Source organism: Rhinopithecus bieti, unplaced genomic scaffold (genome assembly GCF_001698545.2).
Source record: "Rhinopithecus bieti isolate Rb0 unplaced genomic scaffold, ASM169854v2 scaffold_22, whole genome shotgun sequence".
Classification (NCBI taxonomy): Eukaryota; Metazoa; Chordata; class Mammalia; order Primates; family Cercopithecidae; genus Rhinopithecus; species Rhinopithecus bieti.
This window is the reverse complement of record NW_016803136.1, coordinates 1,281,735-1,301,304: the sequence shown is the minus strand read 5'-3', so window position 1 is coordinate 1,301,304 and position 19,570 is coordinate 1,281,735. Positions and strand designations below refer to the sequence as shown.

Below are 19,570 nucleotides of genomic sequence, written 5' to 3'. Positions count from 1 at the left end.
TGATAAACAATAAACGGGAAATTGAGGCTGTGGCAGAAAATACAACACAGTAAGGAGTGTGGGGGGGGCAGGTGCGGTCATATTAGGGTAGGCCTCACTGAGACAGTGGCATTTTAAATTGACAGCTGGATGGGGTGGCACATGTCCGTTGTCCCAGCTACTCTGGAGGCTGAAGCAGGAGGATTGCTTGAGGCCAGGAGTCCAGGGTTACCCTAAGCTGTGATCACGCCACTGTACTCCAGCTTGGGCGACAGAGTGAGACCCTGTCTCTAGAAAAAATAAAAAATAATGGCTTGATGGAGACGGAGAAGCAGGCTGTGCAGGTGCCTGTCCAAGCAGCGGGAAAGGCCAGGACAAAAGGCCTGAGATATGAGGGTCCTGGAAGTGTTCCAGGACAGCACGGAGGCCACAGCAGCCAGAGAAGAGAGCAGGGGCCTGAGAACAGAGAGAGGCCACATGGTGCAGGCCCTTTTGGGTCATTGCAATAATGTTTTTTTTGTTTTGTTTTGTTTTGTTGAGATGGAGTCTCACTCTGTCGCCCAGGCTGGAGTGCAGTGGTGCGATCTCAGCTCACTGCAAGCTCCGCCTCCCAGGTTCACACCATTCTCCTGCCTCAGCCTCACGAGTAGCTGGGACAACAGGCGCCCGCCACCACGCCCGGCTAAATTTTGTATTTTAGCAGACATGGGGTTTCACCATGTTAGCCAGGATGGTCTCGATCTCCTGACCTCGTGATCCGCCTGCCTCGGCCTCCCAAAGTGCTGGGATTACAGGTGTGAGCCACCGCGCCCGGCCTTTTTTTTTTAAACTCTGAGTAGAAGAGGAGTCATTGGGCTGGGTGAGGTGGCTCACGCCTGTAATCTTAGCACTTTGGGAGGCTGGGGCAGGTAGATCACATGAGGTCGGGAGTTCAAGACCAGCCTGGCCAACATGGTGAAACCCCCGTCTCTACTGAAAATACAAAAATTAGCCAGGCGTGGTGGCAGGCACCCGTTGTCCCAGCTACTCAGGAGGCTGAGGCAGGAGAAGCACTTGAACCTGGGAGTCGGAGGTTGCAGTGAGCCGAGATGTCACCACTGCACTCCAGCCCGGCCCTGGGAGGTTGAGGCTGCAGTGAAAAACCCTAGCCTAGGTGAAAAAGCAAGACCCTGTCTCCAAAATAAAAAAATGACTTTGGCTGCTTCACTGGGAGATTGGGAGTAGATGAATAGATGGTGGGGGAACCAGGCTAAGCAGGGAAACTGGTTAGGAGGCTGATGTCATCGAGTAGGTGACAGGTGACGGTGGCTCAGACCAGTGTGGTGCAGTGATTGGATTCTGGATGTTTTAAAAGTTAAGGCAGCAGGATCGGCTGCCTGATTGGATGTAAGGTATGGAAGAAAAACAGGCTTGCAGGAGGACTGCCAGGGCCTTGGCTTGAACGAGAAGGATGTACTCACCACTGACCAAGATGGGCAGACACTAGCAGGAAGGAGCTCGTTTGAAGAGGGGGAAGGTCCGGTGTTCAGTTTCAGGCCTATTGAATTTGCGATGCTTGTCAGGCATCCAGGTGGAGCCGCCAGGTGGATGGAGTTGAATCTCCCCATTTCTTAGATGAAGTAACTGAGTCCAGCATGGGTGGCGTGCCTCAGCCCACACAACTAGTGGCAGGGCTGGAATTGGCGCCCAGGTCTCGCTGCCCAAGCCCAAGAGTCAGGGGAGAAGACGGGCAGATGGCTCTGTTCCCACTCCCCCGACCAGGCCTATGCCTTGCCCTGCCCACAGGGTGCCCCCGTGGGTGGCCATATCCTCAGTTACCTCCTGGAAAAGTCACGAGTGGTGCACCAGAATCACGGGGAGCGGAACTTCCACGTCTTCTACCAGCTGCTGGAGGGGGGCGAGGAGGAGACTCTTCGCAGGCTGGGCTTGGAACGGAACCCCCAGAGCTACCTGTACCTGGTGAAGGTGAGTGGCTGGCAGGCAGGGCAGGTGCCACCCAGGGATCCGTTGCCAGGGCTCTAACCCAGCTGTGCCCTTCCTCCAGGGCCAGTGTGCCAAAGTCTCCTCCATCAACGACAAGAGTGACTGGAAGGTGGTCAGGAAGGCTCTGACAGTCATTGATTTCACTGAGGATGAAGTGGAGGTGAGGCCTCTTCCGGGACCCTCCCTTTCCTCTTCTCACACCCCCAAAATTACCTTTTGTTGTTGTTTTTGTTTTGTTTTGTTTTGTTTTTGAGATAGATTTTATTCTTGTTACCCAGACTAGAGTACAGTGGTGCAATTTCGGCTCACCGCAACCTCCGCTTCCCAGGTTCAATCAATTCTTTTTTTTTTTTTTTTTTTGAGACGGAGTCTCGCTCTGTTGCCCGGGCTGGAGTGCAGTGGCCGGATCTCAGCTCACTGCAAGCTCCGCCTCCCGGGTATACGCCATTCTCCTGCCTCAGCCTCCCGAGTAGCTGGGACTACAGGCGCCCACCACCTCGCCCGGCTAGTTTTTTTGTATTTTAGTGGAGACGGGGTTTCACCGTGTTAGCCAGGATGGTCTCGATCTCCTGACCTCGTGATCCGCCCGTCTCGGCGTCCCAAAGTGCTGGGATTACAGGCTTGAGCCACCGCACCTGGCCTCAATCAATTCTCTTGACTCAGCCTCCCAAGTAGCTGGGATTACAGGCATGCACCACCACGCCTGGCTAATTTTTTGTATTTTTAGTAGAGACGGGGTTTCTCCATGTTGGTCAGGCTGGTCTCGAACTCCCAACCTCAGGTGATCCACCTGCCTCAGTCTCTCAAAGTGCTGGGATTACAGGCATGAGACACCATGCCCGGCTCCTCTTTTTTTTTTTTTTTTTTTGAGCTGGAGTCTCGCTCTTTTGCCCAGGCTGGAGTGCAATGACACGATCTGACCTCACTGCAACACCTGCCTCCCAGGTTCAAGTGATTCTCGTGCCTCAACCTCCTGAGTAGCTGGGATTACAGACATCTGCCACCACACCTAGCTAATTTTTGTATCTTTAGCAAAGATGGGGCTTCGCCATGTTGGCCAGGCTGGTCTTGAACTGCTGACCTCAGGTGATCTGCCCGCCTCGGCCTCCCAAAGCTCTGGGATTATAGGCGTGAGCCACTGTGCCCGGCCCACCCCCAGAATCACCTTCCACCTTTAACACCCATTCCCACTTCCAGCCCCTTCTCCTCTCAGACCACTTCACCACCCACCCCTGTGTGGCCATCCGCTACTTGCCCTCCTGGGGCTCTCTGGCCCCTCTCACGCCCTCCTGCCCCCGGCCTGCTCCCCAGGACCTGCTGAGCATCGTGGCCAGCGTCCTGCATTTGGGTAACATCCACTTTGCTGCCGACGAGGAGAGCAACGCCCAGGTCACCACCGAGAACCAACTGAAGTATCTGACCAGGGTGAGCGGCGGCGGGCAGAGGGTAAGGGGAGGACAGCGGGGGCGGGGGCCAGGAGTGCGCCCTCACCGCATCCTTGCCTGCCCTTGGCAGCTCCTCAGCGTGGAAGGCTCGACGCTGCGAGAAGCCCTGACACACAGGAAGATCATCGCCAAGGGGGAGGAGGTGAGGCCGGGCCCTTGCCCTCGGGTGTGGAGGGGCAGGTGTTCCAAAGCAGCCCGTGCTCCCATCACTCCCCTTTGCCTGGTCCCCTCAGCGGTGCTGGAGGGATGGAAGGAAGGCTGCTCAGGGAAGCAGAGAGCCAGGCACAGTGGCTCACGCCTGTAACTCCAGCACTTGGGGAGGCAGAGGTGGCCGGGTCACCTGAGGTCAGGAGTTAGAGACCATCCTGGCCAACATGGTGAAACCCCAACTATTAAGAATACAAAAATTAGCCGGGCGTGGTGGTGGGCGCCTGTCATCCCAGCTACTCGGACCTGTCCCTCTACCACCTTCCCTCTGGCGGCCACCTGTCCTCCCTGAGGTCCCACTACCAGCACCCCTCCCCACACCACAGGCTCGCTGGAGCTAGGAGTACAGAGTGGTGACAGCTTCCTGGTCTGCCTGAGCCTGGGGGCAGGTGGGATGCACGGGCTCTGTGGCATTCATCTCCTTGCCTCACGCTGTGCCCACAGCTCCTGAGCCCGCTGAACCTGGAGCAGGCCGCCTACGCGCGAGACGCCCTCGCCAAGGCTGTGTACAGCCGCACTTTTACCTGGCTCGTGGGGAAGATCAACAGGTCGCTGGCCTCCAAGGTGAGAGCTCGCTCCACACTGCTCCCGAGGCAGGAGGCAGGGCCATCAGCGGGGTGGGGGGTGCGGGGGGGCTTCGGGGTGGGACTGGCACACGCGGGGGCCCACGCTTTCGGTTGAATGACTGCCCTAGGACGCGGAGAGCCCCAGCTGGCGGAGCACCACGGTTCTCGGGCTCCTGGATATTTATGGCTTCGAAGTGTTTCAGCATAACAGGTCAGTGCCACGTTTCCCCCCGTCTCCTCCCAGGCTCCTGTCCTGCTCCCTGTCTTCTGTCCCCCAGCCTCTCATTCCTGCCCCGTGACTCCCCAGCCAGCCAGGGACTGGCTGTGTGTGTCTCACCTCCTGTGCTCAGGGGCCTCGTCCAGCCTTTCCCCTCTGCTGGTCCTGTGTCCCCACGGAGCCACTGTGGGCTCTTCTCCTTCCTTACAGCTTTGAGCAGTTCTGCATCAATTACTGCAACGAGAAGCTGCAGCAGCTCTTCATCGAGCTCACGCTCAAGTCGGAGCAGGAGGAGTACGAGGCAGAGGGCATCGCGGTGTGTGCAAGCCTGAGGGCACTCTCTGGGCCATGGGGAGCCTGGGCATCGGGGCCCCTGGGAGGGGGTGCCAGGACCCCACAGTGATGCCTGCCTTCCCTTCTGCCCCTCAGTGGGAGCCCGTCCAGTATTTCAACAACAAGATCATCTGTGATCTGGTGGAGGAGAAGTTTAAGGGCATCATCTCGATTTTGGTGAGTCCTCTGTGCCTCCAAGGCCGCGTGCTGAAGGCTGGGTGGGAGGATGTCCCCCTTCTCCGTTGTCTCCAGGCTGGTCCACAGAGGGCCAGAGTTTGGGGCAAGGCTGTGAATGGCTGATGGAGGGAGCGCCGCCCCGGTTGGAAGCTCTCTATGGAGGCTCCCTGTGATCTGCCCCCTCCCCTGCGTCTGTGCCTCCCAGCATGGTGACCCCAATCCTCTGTGCTATCTGGCCTCTCCCCCATATGTCCCTCCCCCTGTGCCACACCCCCCCAGGATGAGGAGTGTCTGCGCCCCGGGGAGGCCACGGACCTGACCTTCCTGGAGAAACTGGAGGACACGGTCAAGCACCATCCACACTTCCTGACGTGAGTGGGGCCGCCGGGCTGCTGGGGGCAAGGACTCACTTGTGGCAGAGCCTGCAGAGTGCGGGAGTCCCTCCCCGATCCCAAAACACCAGCCACAAGGAGGTGACCAAGTGCTGAGTTAAGGACGCCTCACGTGTGTTCAGAAACTAAGAAGCTGGCCGGGCGCGGTGGCTCAAGCCTGTAATCCCAGCACTTTGGGAGGCCGAGACGGGCGGATCACGAGGTCAGGAGATCGAGACCATCCTGGCTAACATGTGAAACCCATCTCTACTAAAAAATACAAAAAACTAGCCGGGCGAGGTGGCAGGTGCCTGTAGTCCCAGCTACTCAGGAGGCTGAGGCAGGAGAATGATGTAAACCAGGGATGCGGAGCTTGCAGTGAGCTGAGATCCGGCCACTGCCCTCCAGCCCGGGCGACAGAGCGAGACTCCGTCTCAAAAAAAAAAAAAGAAACTAAGAAGCTTAGCCAGGCATGCTGACACACGCCTGGAGTCCCATCTATGCAGAAGGCTGGGGCGAGAGCATCACTAGCCCTGGAGTTTTGGGGCTGCAGTGAGCTAGGATCAACCCACTGCACTCCAGCCTGGGCTACAGAGCGAGAGCCTATCTCAAAAAGTGAAAAAAACAGCTGGGCGTGGTAACTCACGCCTATAATCCCAGCACTTTGGGGAGGCCAAGGTGGGCGGATCATTTGAGGTCAAGAGTTCAAGACCAGCTTGGCCAACATGGTGAAACCCTGTCTCTACTAAAAATACAAAAGTTAGCTGGGCGTGGTGGCAGGCACCTGTAATCCCAGCTACTTGGGAGGCTGAGGCAGGAGAATTGCTTGAACCCGGGAGGTGGAGGGTGCAGTGAGCTGAGATCTCACCATTGCACTCCAGCCTGAGTGACAAGAGCAAGACCTCGACCCCCAAAAAAAAAGAAAGATGCTAGTAGCCTGGCTTCCTCCCTGTTCTTTTTTGAGAATGAAACTTGCTAGGCCGGGCGCGGTGGCTCATGCCTGTAATTCCAGCACTTTGGGAGGCCGAGGCAGGCGGATCATGAGGTCAGGAGATTGAGACCATCCTGGCTAACTTGGTGAAACCCCGTCTCTACTAAAAAAATACAAAAAACTAGCCGGGCGAGGTGGCGGGCGCCTGTAGTCCCAGCTACTCGGGAGGCTGAGGCAGGAGAATGGTGTGAACCCGGGAGGCGGAGCTTTCAGTGAGCCAAGATAGCGCCACTGCACTCCAGCCCGGGCCAAAGTGCATAACTCTGTCTCAAAAACTAAATAAATAAAGGAAACTTGCTTAGATTTTTCCTTATTTGGAAACTGCTTTTTACTGAAGGAATTCCCTGAAGTGGGGCGAGGTAGGAACAGGAATAAGTGCCTCTGTCCAGCGCGGTCTCATGCGTGCTGTGCACATCGTGGCTTCTCCTGCAGCCGCTCCTGGAGGGATTCTTGGTGTTTTCTCACGGAGACTCCAAAAGGCAGTCACTTCCCCAAAGTTACCTCTCATCTAGGTTGCCGAGCTGGGGTCAGTCCCAGCGGTGTTGAATGCCAAGTCCATGAGGATTTTTTGCATAATAAGATATTGAAAATTTGTCTCTGGATGGGCACAGTGGCTCACGCCTGTCATCCCAGCACTGTAGGAGGCCGAGGCAGGTGGATCACCTGAGGCCAGGAGTTCAAGACCAGCCTGGCCAACATGGCGAAACCCCGTCTCTATTAAAACTACAAAAATTAGCCAGGCCTGGTAGTGGGCACCTGTAATTCCAGCTACTCGGGAGCCAGGAAAATCGCTTGAACCCGGGATGCGGAGGTTGCAGTCAGCTGAGATCATACCACTGCACTCCAGCCTGGATGACAGAGCCAGACTCCATCTCAAAAAAAAAAGAACTTGTTTTTAGGAGTCTCTCTGAATCTATTCTGGTTTAGGGGCTGCCTGATTTGTTAAATAATAAATACTAGCCAGGCGCGGTGGCTCAAGCCTGTAATCCCAGCACTTTGGGACGCCGAGACGGGCGGATCACGAGGTCAGGAGATCAAGACCATCCTGGCTAACTCGGTGAAACCCCGTCTCTACTAAAATACAAAAAACTAGCCGGGCGAGGTGGCGGGCGCCTGTAGTCCCAGCTACTCTGGAGGCTGAGGCAGGAGAATGGCGTAAAACCCAGGAGGCGGAGCTTGCAGTGAGCTGAGATCCAGCCACTGCACTCCAGCCTGGGAGACAGAGCGAGACTCCGTCTCAAAAATAAATAAATTAAAAAAATAAATAAATACTAAAAACTTGTTTCTGATTATAAAAATAATATTGCTCATTAGCGCAAAGTTGGGCTGTATGCAAAAGCCACTTGTGATTCTGTTGCCCAAAGGCCACGGCTGATAACCGTGCGAAGCATTTCCCTCCTGCCTTTCCCTCCTGCTTTTTTCTATGCATTTTTTTCATACTCAAGAACTTCTTGTGTATAAGGCTCAGGGTAATGCTATATCCTGCACATTTTCCTGTATCATCAAACAGAAAATTTTCTTCAAAACTCTTCCTGGAGCGGCTCTGACCCACAGATACTCCCCTCTCTCAGCCAGCTCTTCGGGGCCCCTGGCCAGCCACCAGGTTTCTGCTGGCATCACAAGGCTGCCACAGACATCTCGTGCCTTCAGTCTTTGTATCTCTGGTTAGCTGCTTGAAATAGTTCTTAAAAGTAGCAAGTGGGCCAAAGGGTATAAACATGCCTAAGACTTTAGTGCTCTCTTGGGGCAGCAGATTCTGTTCTGAGAAGTAGTGGGCAGAGCTCACCACCGCCTTCTGAGCAGAGCCTGCAGCAGCCGGAAGCAACGAGAGTTGCCCTCCCTACAGCGTGCCCTGGCCGTCAGGTGGCCCAGGTCCCAGTCCTGGCACTGTGTGGCCCTGAGCAAGGCCATCTACCTCTCTGAGCCGCTGTGGTCTGCTCTGAGCAGGGAGGCCACTGGCCTGCCTCAGTGACCCAGCCCTGGGGTGTGCCTGCTTTTTTTTTTTTTTTTTTTTTTTTTTTGAGACGGAATCTTGGTCTGTCACCCAGGCTAGAGTATAGTGGCTCAATCTTGGCTCACTGCAACCTCCACCTCCCAGGTTCAAGCGATTCTCCTTCCTCAGCCTCCTAAGTAGCTGGGACTACAGGTGCCCACCACCATGCCTGGCTAATTTTGTATTTTAGTAGAGACGGGGTTTCACCATATTGGCCAGGCTGGTCTCGAACTACTGACCTTGTGATCCACCCACCTCGGCCTCCCAAACTGCTGGGATTACAGCCGTGAGCCACCGTGCCCGGCCTGGGGTGCACCTGCTCTTTACGTGGCTGGTTCCTGTTCCTGAAGCCCCTTTAGCAGGCAGAGGGCTTGGTTCAGGCCGGCCATCTGCAGCTTCCACCCCATCACCCCCAGGCACAAGCTGGCTGACCAGCGGACCCGGAAATCTCTGGGCCGAGGGGAATTCCGCCTTCTGCACTACGCTGGGGAGGTGACTTACAGCGTGACAGGTGAGGGTCCTGGGGCTGCGTCCCCACAGGGGCCTGCAGGGAGGCTGTCTTTCACCTCACACTTGCTCTCCCCTCCCAGGGTTTCTGGACAAAAACAATGACCTTCTCTTCCGGAACCTTAAGGAGGTGAGGAGGACCCAGGAGGCTGGGGTGGGGGTGGTGGTAGCCCACTGCTCTGCACCTGTGTCCAGAAGCCTGTCCTGCCTGTCCCTGTGCCCCTCCCTGACCCCGGCTCTGCCCACACAGACCATGTGTAGCTCGAAGAATCCCATTATGAGTCAGTGCTTCGACCGGAGCGAGCTCAGTGACAAGAAGCGGCCAGAGACGGTGAGGAGGTGGCAGGACCGGGCACAGGGGTGTGTGCACCCCAACATGCATGAGGGTCTGCATGAGCCTGGGAGCTGGCAGTGTGCGTGTGAACGCGTGTTGGAGCCTGTGTGCACATATGCTGGTGTCTGTAGGGGGCTGCCTTAGGTCCCTCTTTGCCTACTTTTTTTTTGTTTTTTGAGACAGAGCCTTGCTGGAGTGCAGTGGTGCAATCTTGGCTCACTACAACTTCCACCTACCGGGTTCAAGCGATTCTCCTGCCTCATCCTCCTGAGTAGCTGGCATTACAGGTGCCTGCCACCACACCCAGCTAATTTTTTGTATTTTTAGTAGAGATGGGGTTTCACCATGTTGGCCAGGCTGGTCTCAAACTCCTGACCTCAGGTGATCCACCTGCCTTGGCCTCCCAAAGTGTTAGGATTACCGGTGTAAGCCACCGCACCCGTCCCTGTTTGCCTTCTTGTGTGTGTGTGTGTGTGTGTGTGTGTGTGTGTGTGTGTGTGTGTGCTGTGTCTAGAGTGGAGCTGTGTGTCTTAAGTGTGGGCTGTGTCTTAGGGGAATCCGTGTGTACATCTGTCTCTGTGGGTGTCCCTGTGTTGATAGCTGCCTCTGTGTGGCTGCTGTCATGTGTCCACCCACTCAGCAGACATTTATAGCAGACGCTGCCAGGCACTGAGGTACCAGAATGGGTGGGTGTGCCTGCAGCAACGTGCACAGGGTGCTTTGCAAACTTAGAAGAGGGAACAGCAAACGGCCTGACAGCGTGGAAGGGGCGAGGGGTTGGGGAGGCTCCTTGGAGGAGGAGGCATTGGAGATAACTTGGGAATGTCAGATGAACCTATAGTCAGGGTGCAATCCAGACATAGAGTCTAAAAAGGCCAGGAGGTGAGAGGGAAAGCCATGGCATCAAGGAGAAGGACCGGAAAAGGCAGGCATGGCCAGGATGCCAGGTGCAGGGAGAGCTCCAGCGAGCTGGGGACAGAGGTACGGCTGTTGGGCTTGGCAAGAAGAGTGAGCCCCAGAAGAGTGAGGTTAGTGGGTGCATAGGGAGGTGGAAGCCAGACTGCCTAGCAGGGAGGGCATGCAGGCGTCGTGCCGCCCAGGATCTGGCTCCCTGGGCCCCTGCCCGCTGCTGCTGTCTGCCCCACCCTCTCCCGAAGCGTCCACATCCTCCTGGCCCTAGCGTCTCCCTGCTGTGGATGCCTGCACACCCTCCCGCCTAGGCCTCTCCCACAAGCCACAGACTCAGGTATCTCATCCTCTTCCCCTGGATGGCCCCAGCCACCCTAGACCCCACTGGGCTATAACAAACGGGCCCTTGGTCTCCCCTCCAGGCTTTCTCCTTCTCTCCCTAACTCAGGACAGGGATCACTCACCCAGTCCCCCAGGCCGGAAACCTGGGTGTCATCCCTGGTTCTTTTTTTGTTTTGAGACAGAGTCTCGCTCTGTCGCCCAGGCTGGAGTGCAGTGGTGCAATCTCGGCTCACTGCAAGCTCCGCTTCCCAGGCTCAAGTGAGAGGTTCACTTGATTATCTTGCCTCAGCCTCCCGAGTAGCTGCGATTACAGGCACCTGCCATCATGCCCAGCTAATTTTTGTAGAGCTGGGGTTTCACCGTGTTGGCCAGGCGGTCTTGAACTCTTGACCTCAGGTGATCCACCCACTTCGGCCTCCCAAAGTGCTGGGATTACAGGCGTGAGCCACTGTGCCCGGTCCCTTAGTTCTTTTTTCTCCTTGTCTCCCTCCACCAGCCAGTGGATCTTGCCGCAGTACTTAGCAGCCTCCCCTCCGTCTTTCCCTGTAGCCACTGATGCAGGCGTGAGCCACTGCACCCGCCCCTCCTTATCCTTTAAAGCTCAGCCGGGCGTCATTTCTAGAAAACGCCTCCTGGTGCCCCCTACCCCTCAGACTGGATGAGCTGTCCCTTTGTGGGGCTCTCAGAACCCCCAGGCACACACCTGCTACTCTCGGACCGCACGGAATTGTGAGTCTTTGCTAAGGAGTGTGTTCCTCCGCCAGGCCCGAGATCCTTCCAGGTCCTGCAGAGCAGCGTACCCAGATAATAGCTGAATGTGTAGCATGGGACACGCTGTTCAGGAAGGCAGCCCTGAAGTTCTAGAAAGAAAAAGAAGGGCCATTAACGGGAGGTGTAGCATTGAGGTTGCTGGGAGACCTGAGCAGGAGTTTTAGGCTGGAGTGAGGCTGGGAGACTGCGGTCCCTCGCCCAGCCAGAGGGTTAAGGGTGGAGTCTGGCCCCCTTCCTCTGCGGTGAGGAATGTGCGGTGGGAGGAATAAGGACCAGGCCCATTCAGGGGCTGCTGCTTGCGTCACCAGCCGGGGGAGTGGGGTACTCGCTGCTGGGGTCAGCAGCTTTAGCCCGGCGCCGGCCAACCTTCCATGCCTCTCGGCTCACCAGGTCGCCACCCAGTTCAAGATGAGCCTCCTGCAGCTGGTGGAGATCCTGCAGTCCAAGGAGCCCGCCTACGTCCGCTGCATCAAGCCTAATGATGCCAAACAGCCCGGTAGGCCCCTCCCACGGGGGACTTAGGGGCCCGGCCTCCCCTGCAAGTGACAGACTGTCAGCGCCAGCCCACTGACCGTGGCTCTCCCCCTCCCCCAGGCCGCTTTGATGAGGTGCTGATCCGGCACCAGGTGAAGTACCTGGGGCTGATGGAGAACCTGCGCGTGCGCAGAGCCGGCTTTGCCTATCGCCGCAAATACGAAGCTTTTCTGCAAAGGTAGGGGCAGGTCCGGCTTGGTGCCGGGGAAGGGGAGCGGGAGAGTAGGAGCCCCTAGGTCCCATGAGGGCAGACGGGGTTCTCGGCCCCATTTTAGTAATGTGGACGCGGAGGCCCTGGGCTGCTGGGGGCCTCGTGCTGGGAACCTTCGGTGCTGCAGACCTGACATCAAGCTGGGTGGAAAGAACAGCCAGCTCCCCTAGGCCGTGCCCTCCGGGAACGCCCGCTCAGGGGTACAGGAGGCCTACGTCCACGTGCCAGGCGTCAGAGGCAGGCGGTAGCAAGCCTTGTAGGGCAGCTTCCAAGCGGCTCAGAGAGGGTGGAGCAGCTTTGTGGTTCTTCTGAGTCGGGTCTGGGGGGTCAAACGGTGTGAATTTCATCTCTGCCACTTTCTAGTTACTTTGCCTTAGGTAGATAAGAACGGTTTCCTCATCTTTAAAATGGGGGCAGTGACCGAGTGAGCCTCCTGCGAGCTGTGAACGAGTCAATGGGAGCACCCAGCGGGTGCCCAGAGAAAGTTGATTCGGGTCCCCAGAGCAGGCTGCTAACTGGGGTGAGTGGGGACCGCGTGCATTCCTGCCCCTCCTATCTCCAGGTACAAGTCACTGTGCCCAGAGACATGGCCCACGTGGGCAGGACGGCCGCAGGATGGGGTGGCTGTGCTGGTCCGACACCTGGGCTACAAGCCAGAAGAGTACAAGATGGGCAGGTGAGTAGTGCCCATGCCAGGTGCCTGCGGGGAATAGGGTTGGCAACCCCAGGCTGATCACTGCTGCTTTCCCAGGACCAAGATCTTCATCCGCTTCCCCAAGACCCTGTTTGCCACAGAGGATGCCCTGGAGGTCCGGCGGCAGAGCCTAGGTGAGAGAGAAGCCCACCTTTCTTGCCGCATGGGGGTCTGTTCGGGAAGCAAGGAAGTCACTCCCTTGGGCTCCTTCTCCAGGGAGTCCACCCCTCCCTACCAGCTCCAGCCCCACACCCAGCTCCAGGGAGTCCTTCTCCAGGGAGTCCACTAGTCGACTTGGAATCCCCTCCCCACCAGCTCCAGCCTCACGCCCGCCATCGCACCCACTGCCCCCCCTTCTCCGGGCAGTCCCCACATTCATTCTTCTTCACGACTCTCCTGCTCGCTGGCTCCTTCAGCCACTCTCCCATTCATGCCACTTATGGAGCGCAGACGGCACCAGGCTCCCAACTGGCTCTCCGCGCTCCGGCCAATTGCCTTTCTTTCCCAACTGCAGCCACAAAGATCCAAGCTGCCTGGAGGGGCTTTCACTGGCGGCAGAAATTCCTCCGGGTGAAGCGATCAGGTTCGTGGGCCCATGGGTTTTCAGAAGGGGCGGGGTCTGGGGCCGGGGGGGCCACCATGGTAAGAAGATAGAGGTCAGCCATCTGTGGTCTCCACGACAGCCATCTGCATCCAGTCGTGGTGGCGTGGAACGCTGGGCCGGAGGAAGGCGGCCAAGAGGAAGTGGGCGGCGCAGACCATCCGGCGGTGAGCACCAGGGGCCTTGTGGGGGCTGCAGAGCAGGGCGTGTGGGGGGTTCACCACCAGCCTCCTCACCCCCAACCCTGTCTGGCCCCCAACCCCAGGCTAATCCGAGGCTTCATCCTGCGCCACGCCCCTCGTTGCCCGGAGAACGCCTTCTTCCTGGACCATGTGCGCACCTCTTTTTTGCTAAATCTGCGGCGGCAGCTGCCCCGGAATGTCCTGGACACCTCCTGGCCCACGCCCCCACCTGCCCTGCGTGAGGTCTGTGGGCACCCCCTGCCAAGTTAGGGACTATCAAAGCACACAGCAGAAGGGTCTGATTTCTTGGGGCCAAAGGATCGGTCAGGGAGGGGCTCACGGAGGGCCCTGACCAGAGCTGGGCAGTGAAAAGTAAGGTTTTTTTTTTTTTTTTTTTGAGATGGAGTCTCACACTGTCGCCCAGGGAGTGGTGTGATCTTGGCTCACTGCAACCTCTTGCCTCCTGGGTTCAAGCGATTCTCCTGCCTCAGCCACCCGAGTAGCTGGGATTACAGGCACCTGCCACTACGCCCAGCTAATTTTTTTATTTTTAGTAGAGACATGGTTTCACCATGTTGGCCTGGCTGGTCTTGAACTCCTGACCTCGGGTGATCCACCCACCTCGGCCTCCCGAAGTGCTGGAATTACAGGCGTGAGCCACCGCGCCCTGCTGAGTAAGGTCTCTTGACTCAGGAGTGGAAGCGTCGTCCCGATGGAGGTGGCTTTGCTTATCCAAAGGCTGGGATAACATGTTCGATGTCTTCAGAGGGAAGGGCCCAGGAGGTGTCCAGGAGCTCTGACCTCACTCTTCCCCTCAGGCCTCAGAGCTTCTGCGGGAGCTGTGCATAAAGAACATGGTGTGGAAATACTGCCGGAGTATCAGCCCTGAGTGGAAGCAGCAGGTACGGAGAGTGGGGCTGGGTGAGGATGAGGAAGTGGAGTCAGGGAATGGCAGGCATTCCTCAGAGGGTGTCGGCCTGGAGGGGCATTTACCCTGGTCTACCGTATTTACCCCGCCTACCGTATTTACCCCGGTCCATTCTATTTACCCCAGTCTACCGTATTTACCCCAGTCTACCGTATTTACCCCAGTCTACTCTACCCCGTCTATCGTACTTATCCCGGTCTACCGTATTTACCCTGCCTTGCGTATTTATCTCGGCTTTTCCTATCTACCCTGCCTACTGTGTTATCTCGGTCTACCGTATGTCGTATGTACCCTCATCTACCGTATATATCCTAATCTACCGTATTTATCCTGCTTACCGTATTTACCTCAGTCTACCGTATTTACTCCTTTTATAGTATTAACGCCGTCTGCCGTATTTACCTCGCTTACCGTATTTACCCCGGTTTCCCGCCTACCGTATTTACCTGTCTGCCGTACTTATCTCTGCCGTATTTACCCATCTGCCGTATTTACCCCGTCTGTCGTATTTATCCCTGTCTGTCGTATTTACCCCGTCTGCCGCATTTACTCCGTCTGCCGCATTTACTCCGTCTGCCGTACTTACAACCCTGTCTGCCGTACTTACCCCTGTTTGCCGTATTTACCTGTCCGCCATACTTACCCCTGTCTGCCGTACTTACCCCATCTGCCGTATTTACCGTCTGCCGTACTTACCCGTCTGCCGTACTTACCCGTCTGCTGTATTTAACCCGTCTGCCGTATTTACCGTCTGCCGTACTTACCCCTGTCTGCCGTATTTACCCGTCTGCCGTTTTTACCCCTGTCTGCTGTATTTACCCCTGTTTGCTGTATTTACCCCTGTCTGCTGTATTTACCTTGGTCTACCGTATTTACCCTGGTCTACCGGCAACCTCAGCTGGGCCTTGTGTAGGAGTGGACGCTGGAGTACATTTGGGGTGGCCAATAGGGTTCACCTCGTGGGCCAGCTGCCCTTGATTGGTAGAGACTGCTCAGAACCCTGTGTTGAAAAGTTTGCGTCTTCACTTGGATCGATTGGTGATGTCTGCCCTGATTACAGGCATGGGTTGGTGTGCCGTGTTTTTGCCAAGTCAGTACTGGATGATTCTAAAGCACCCACCCAGCATAGATAACCTTCAGTAACCTTGAGTATTAGTGATCTGCTACTTAGAAGACCCCAAGCTGGAGCTGAGTCTCAGGGCCACCAGGGCCTGATGGGGTGGGGAAGCATTACCAAGGCCAGTTTCAAAACCCAGCAGTGCCTTCATGACACCGCTGGGGAGTGTTTGGTGGCGGCAGAGGGTCAGGAAGTGGGTTGATGGGAGTGTGGGAGGGCAGGGCTCAACCTCCTGGTGCTGAGCCAGAGAGAGACCAGCAAGCAGGTGAGGGAGGCTGTCTCAGGTCCTGAGGCTGGCTCTGCCCCCAAAGATGGTACCCCCCTTGTCTCCTTAGCTGCAACAGAAAGCAGTGGCTAGTGAGATCTTCAAGGGCAAGAAGGATAATTACCCTCAGAGTGTGCCCAGACTCTTCATCAGCACCCGGCTTGGTGAGTCTTTGACTTTCCAGCGCTCAGACCTTTCGTCATCGTCCTGGCCCCCTGTTGCCTCCTCTGATCCATTCCCACCATCTGGGTTGCAGGTGCAGACGAGATCAGCTCCCGAGTGCTGCAGGCCCTGGGCTCTGAGCCCATTCAGGTAAGACCCTGCCCTTAACCCTGAGTCCATCGGAGCCCATTCGGGTAAGAGCCTGCCTGCAGCCCTGAGTCCAGCAGTGCGGTTCTGCTGCCAGAAGCCGGAGGCAGGTCAGGGTACAGGCGGAGCCTTGAGAGCTTCTCCCCAAGCCCCTTCAGCCCGGCCTCTGTCCCCAGTACGCTGTGCCTGTCGTGAAATACGACCGCAAGGGCTACAAGCCTCGCTCCCGGCAGCTGCTGCTGACGCCCAACGCCGTGGTCATCGTGGAGGACGCCAAAGTCAAGCAGAGGATTGATTACGCCAACCTGACCGGTCAGCCGGGGTCCAGGGCTGCAGGGGGAGGGCCCCTGCTTTGACACTTGACCTCTGACATTTGCCCTCTCCCTTCAGGAATCTCTGTCAGCAGCCTGAGCGACAGTCTGTTTGTGCTTCATGTACAGCGTGAGGACAATAAGCAAAAGGTGCCCTTTCATGGATGGGTTGGGGAGGTCGGGGGGTAGATGGGAGATGGGGAGGTGGGGGGTGGATGAGGAGGGTGGGGAGGGGTGTGGGGTTGATGGGAGGTGGGATGGATGGGATGAGGGGTAGGAGGGTTGGGGTGAATGGGGTTGCTGGATGGGGAGGATGGGGGGTAGATGGGGGAGGTGGGGGTTAGAGGGGAGGTGGGGGGTGGATGGGGGGTGAGGAGTGGATGGGGAGGTGAGGCAGAGGGTCCTCGAGTTCTGGTCAGGGCCTGATCCCTCCTTCCTGGCGCCCCAGGGAGATGTGGTGCTGCAGAGTGACCATGTGATTGAGACGCTGACCAAGACAGCCATCAGTGCCGACCGCGTGAACAACGTCAACATCAACCAGGGCAGGTGAGATGAGGGCCGGGAGTGGAGAGGGGGCTGTGTGGGCACCCGGGGACAGGGTGGGGGGTGGAGCGGGGGCTGTGTGGGCATCCAGGAACAGAGCGGGGCCCACCTTAGAGTTGGGGTCTGTCTCCATGGAAAACCCTCACCCGCCCCGTTCCCCAGCATCACGTTTGCAGGGGCCCCGGCAGGGATGGTACCATCGACTTCACCCCCGGCTCGGAGCTGCTCATCACCAAGGCCAAGAACGGGCACCTGGCTGTGGTGAGTGGGGTCTGCTTTCCCGCTCATGGCCTGGCTGTGATAGCGAAGCCCTCCTTGGCTGTGCTGGGCAGAGCCTGGGCGCCTCACCATGGGCCTTAATCCAGAGGCCATCGTACCACCTCTTCCATCCGCCGGCCCACCCATGAGGGCCGGAGAGAGGGGCCGTGCGAGCCCCTCAATGCAGAAAGTTGTAAAGGTGGCAGTGCGGGGCCCACGCCTGTGATCCCAGCACTGTGGGAGGCCGAGGCGGATGGATCACCTGAGGCCAGGGGCCCACTGTGATCCCAGCACTGTGGGAGGCCGAGGCGGGCGGATCACCTGAGGCCAGGGGCTCACGCCTGTGATCCCAGCACTGTGGGAGGCCGAGGCGGGTGGATCACCTGAGGTCAGGAGTTTGAGACCAGCCTGGCCAACATGGTGAAACCCATCTACTAAAAAAATACGAAAGCCGGGTGCAGTGGCTCACACCTGTAATCCCAGCACTTTGGGAGGCCGAGGCGGGTGGATCACCTGAGGTCAGAAGTTCGAGACCAGCCTGGCCAACATGGTGAAACCCCCATCTCTACTAAAAATACAAAAATTAGCCGGGCGTGGTGGTAGATGCCTGTAATACCAGCTGCTAGTGGGGGCTAAGGCAGGAGAATTGCTGAATTGCTTGAACCCAGGAGGTGGAGATTGCAGTGAGCTGAGATCATGCCACTGCACTCCAGCCTGGGGAACAGAGTGAGATGCCATCTCAAAAAAAAAAAAAAAGGCCAGGTGCGGTGGCTCACATCTGTGATCCCAGCACTTTGGGAGGCCAAGGCGGGCAGATCACCTGAGGTTGGGAATTCGAAACCAGCCTAACCAACATGGAGAAACGCCGTCTCTACTAAAACTACAAAATTAGCAGGGCGTGGTGATGCATGCCTGTAATCCCAGCTACTCGGGAGGCTGAGGCAGGAGAGACACTTGAACCCGGGAGGTGGAGGTTGCGTTGAGCTGAGATTGCGCCATTGCATTCCAGGCTGGGCAACAAGAGCAAAACTCCGTCTCAAAATATATGTATATATACAAAAAAATTAGCCAGGTGTGGTGGCGGGCACCTGTACTCCCAGTTGCTCAGGAGCCTGAGGTGGGAGGATCGCTTGAGCCCAGGAGGCTGAGGCTCCAGTGAGACCCAAGATCTCACCACTGCATTCCAGCCCAGGTGACAAAATGAGACCCTGTCTAAAAAAAAAAAAAAAGACAGCACGGTAATACAGGGAAGATACGGGATGATTGGGGGGTGCCAAGAGGGAGGAGAGGCTCACCCTGGCCAGGGTGGTGGGCATTCCTGTGGGAGTCAGGTCCAAGTCTCCAGGATGGAGACCATTAGGCCCCCACCACTCCTGCCTGCATCAAACCCGTGAATCTAAGCGCTGGGGCTGGGTGCGGCGGCTCACGCTGTAATCCCAACTCTTAGTGAAGCAGAGGTGGGAAGATAGCTTGAGCCCAGGAGTTCAAGACCAGCCTGGGCAATATAGCGAGACCCCAATTCTCCATAAAAAGGATAAAAAAGTCTGAGTGCCAGGGCCCCCCGTCTCCCCCCTAACCACTTGGGTGTCTCTCTGCCCCCACAGGTCGCTCCCAGGCTGAATTCCCGGTGATAAAGGCGCTCACTGGATTCCCAGCTCCCAGCGCTTTGCTTCTCTCCTCCCCTCCCAATTACCAAAGACTCAAACTTCCAGATGGGGACCCAGGGACACCCCAAAGCCCCCCTGCTGACTCCCACCTCCTGCCCATCCCTCAGGGACCCAGGGACACCCCGAAACCCTCCTGCCATCTCCCACCTCCTGCCCATCCCTCAGACGGGGACCCAGGGACGCCCCGAAGCCCACCTGCCGTCTCCCACCTCCTGCCCATCCCTCTCGAGGGAGCAGCAGGGGCCAGGAGCTACCCCAGGAGTGGGCCAGGCCGGGCCACAGCAATAGCAAAGCCAGGGCCAGAGCGAGCCATGCCAGCCCTACTGCTGATGCCAAATGTTGGAGAGAAGGGAACTTTTGCTGAGGTCTTCTCTGAGGTTTTTTTTGATGCTTTATAGGAAACTATTTAAAAAAAAAAAGCCATTTCCCACCCGAGGACACACTGGGTGTGTTTTCCCTGACCCCAGCAGGGCAAGGAATATAGCCAAGAGGTGGGGTGGGCTGGGCTCTGGTGCCCTCTTCGCTGGCCAGGCCACCTCTCCTCCTGATTCCCTTGGCACCTTGTCTGTCTACCTGTCTCCCTGCCTGCCCATCTGCACCTTTTACAGCCCACTCTGACTTCCATCTGCAGGCTGAGACCACGCTTGCCTGCCCTCTTCTTCCTGCCTTAAGAATGTCCTTTTAGGCCGGGCACGGTGGCTCACACCTGTAATCCCAGCACTCTGGGAGGCCGAGGTGGGCTGATCACCTGAGGTTAGGAGTTCGAGACCAGCCTCACCTACATGAAGAAACTCCGTCTCTAGTAAAAATACAAAATTAGCTGGG

At 57.2% G+C, this 19,570-nt stretch overlaps 1 protein-coding gene across 2 annotated transcripts in view; it reads left to right on the top strand.

The window, feature by feature from the left end:
- The window catches only part of MYO1C (myosin IC), a 28,879-nt gene extending 10,023 nt beyond the window's left edge, over positions 1-18,856 (top strand). For both annotated transcript variants that reach the window (XM_017865632.1, XM_017865678.1), the window contains exons 6-32: positions 1,765-1,944; positions 2,024-2,122; positions 3,274-3,387; positions 3,478-3,549; positions 4,059-4,178; positions 4,309-4,391; positions 4,608-4,713; positions 4,827-4,907; positions 5,187-5,278; positions 8,679-8,773; positions 8,853-8,899; positions 9,020-9,100; positions 11,516-11,621; positions 11,720-11,837; positions 12,433-12,546; positions 12,622-12,698; positions 13,079-13,147; positions 13,248-13,332; positions 13,431-13,590; positions 14,166-14,249; positions 15,728-15,821; positions 15,914-15,969; positions 16,143-16,278; positions 16,357-16,427; positions 16,726-16,823; positions 16,983-17,081; positions 18,683-18,856. In XM_017865632.1, coding sequence (XP_017721121.1) covers positions 1,765-1,944; positions 2,024-2,122; positions 3,274-3,387; positions 3,478-3,549; positions 4,059-4,178; positions 4,309-4,391; positions 4,608-4,713; positions 4,827-4,907; positions 5,187-5,278; positions 8,679-8,773; positions 8,853-8,899; positions 9,020-9,100; positions 11,516-11,621; positions 11,720-11,837; positions 12,433-12,546; positions 12,622-12,698; positions 13,079-13,147; positions 13,248-13,332; positions 13,431-13,590; positions 14,166-14,249; positions 15,728-15,821; positions 15,914-15,969; positions 16,143-16,278; positions 16,357-16,427; positions 16,726-16,823; positions 16,983-17,081; positions 18,683-18,698 — 2,553 coding nt within the window. In that variant the 3' untranslated portion in view covers positions 18,699-18,856. The remainder of the gene's footprint in view (positions 1-1,764; positions 1,945-2,023; positions 2,123-3,273; positions 3,388-3,477; positions 3,550-4,058; positions 4,179-4,308; positions 4,392-4,607; positions 4,714-4,826; positions 4,908-5,186; positions 5,279-8,678; positions 8,774-8,852; positions 8,900-9,019; positions 9,101-11,515; positions 11,622-11,719; positions 11,838-12,432; positions 12,547-12,621; positions 12,699-13,078; positions 13,148-13,247; positions 13,333-13,430; positions 13,591-14,165; positions 14,250-15,727; positions 15,822-15,913; positions 15,970-16,142; positions 16,279-16,356; positions 16,428-16,725; positions 16,824-16,982; positions 17,082-18,682) is intronic.
- Positions 18,857-19,570: the final 714 nt, after the last annotated feature.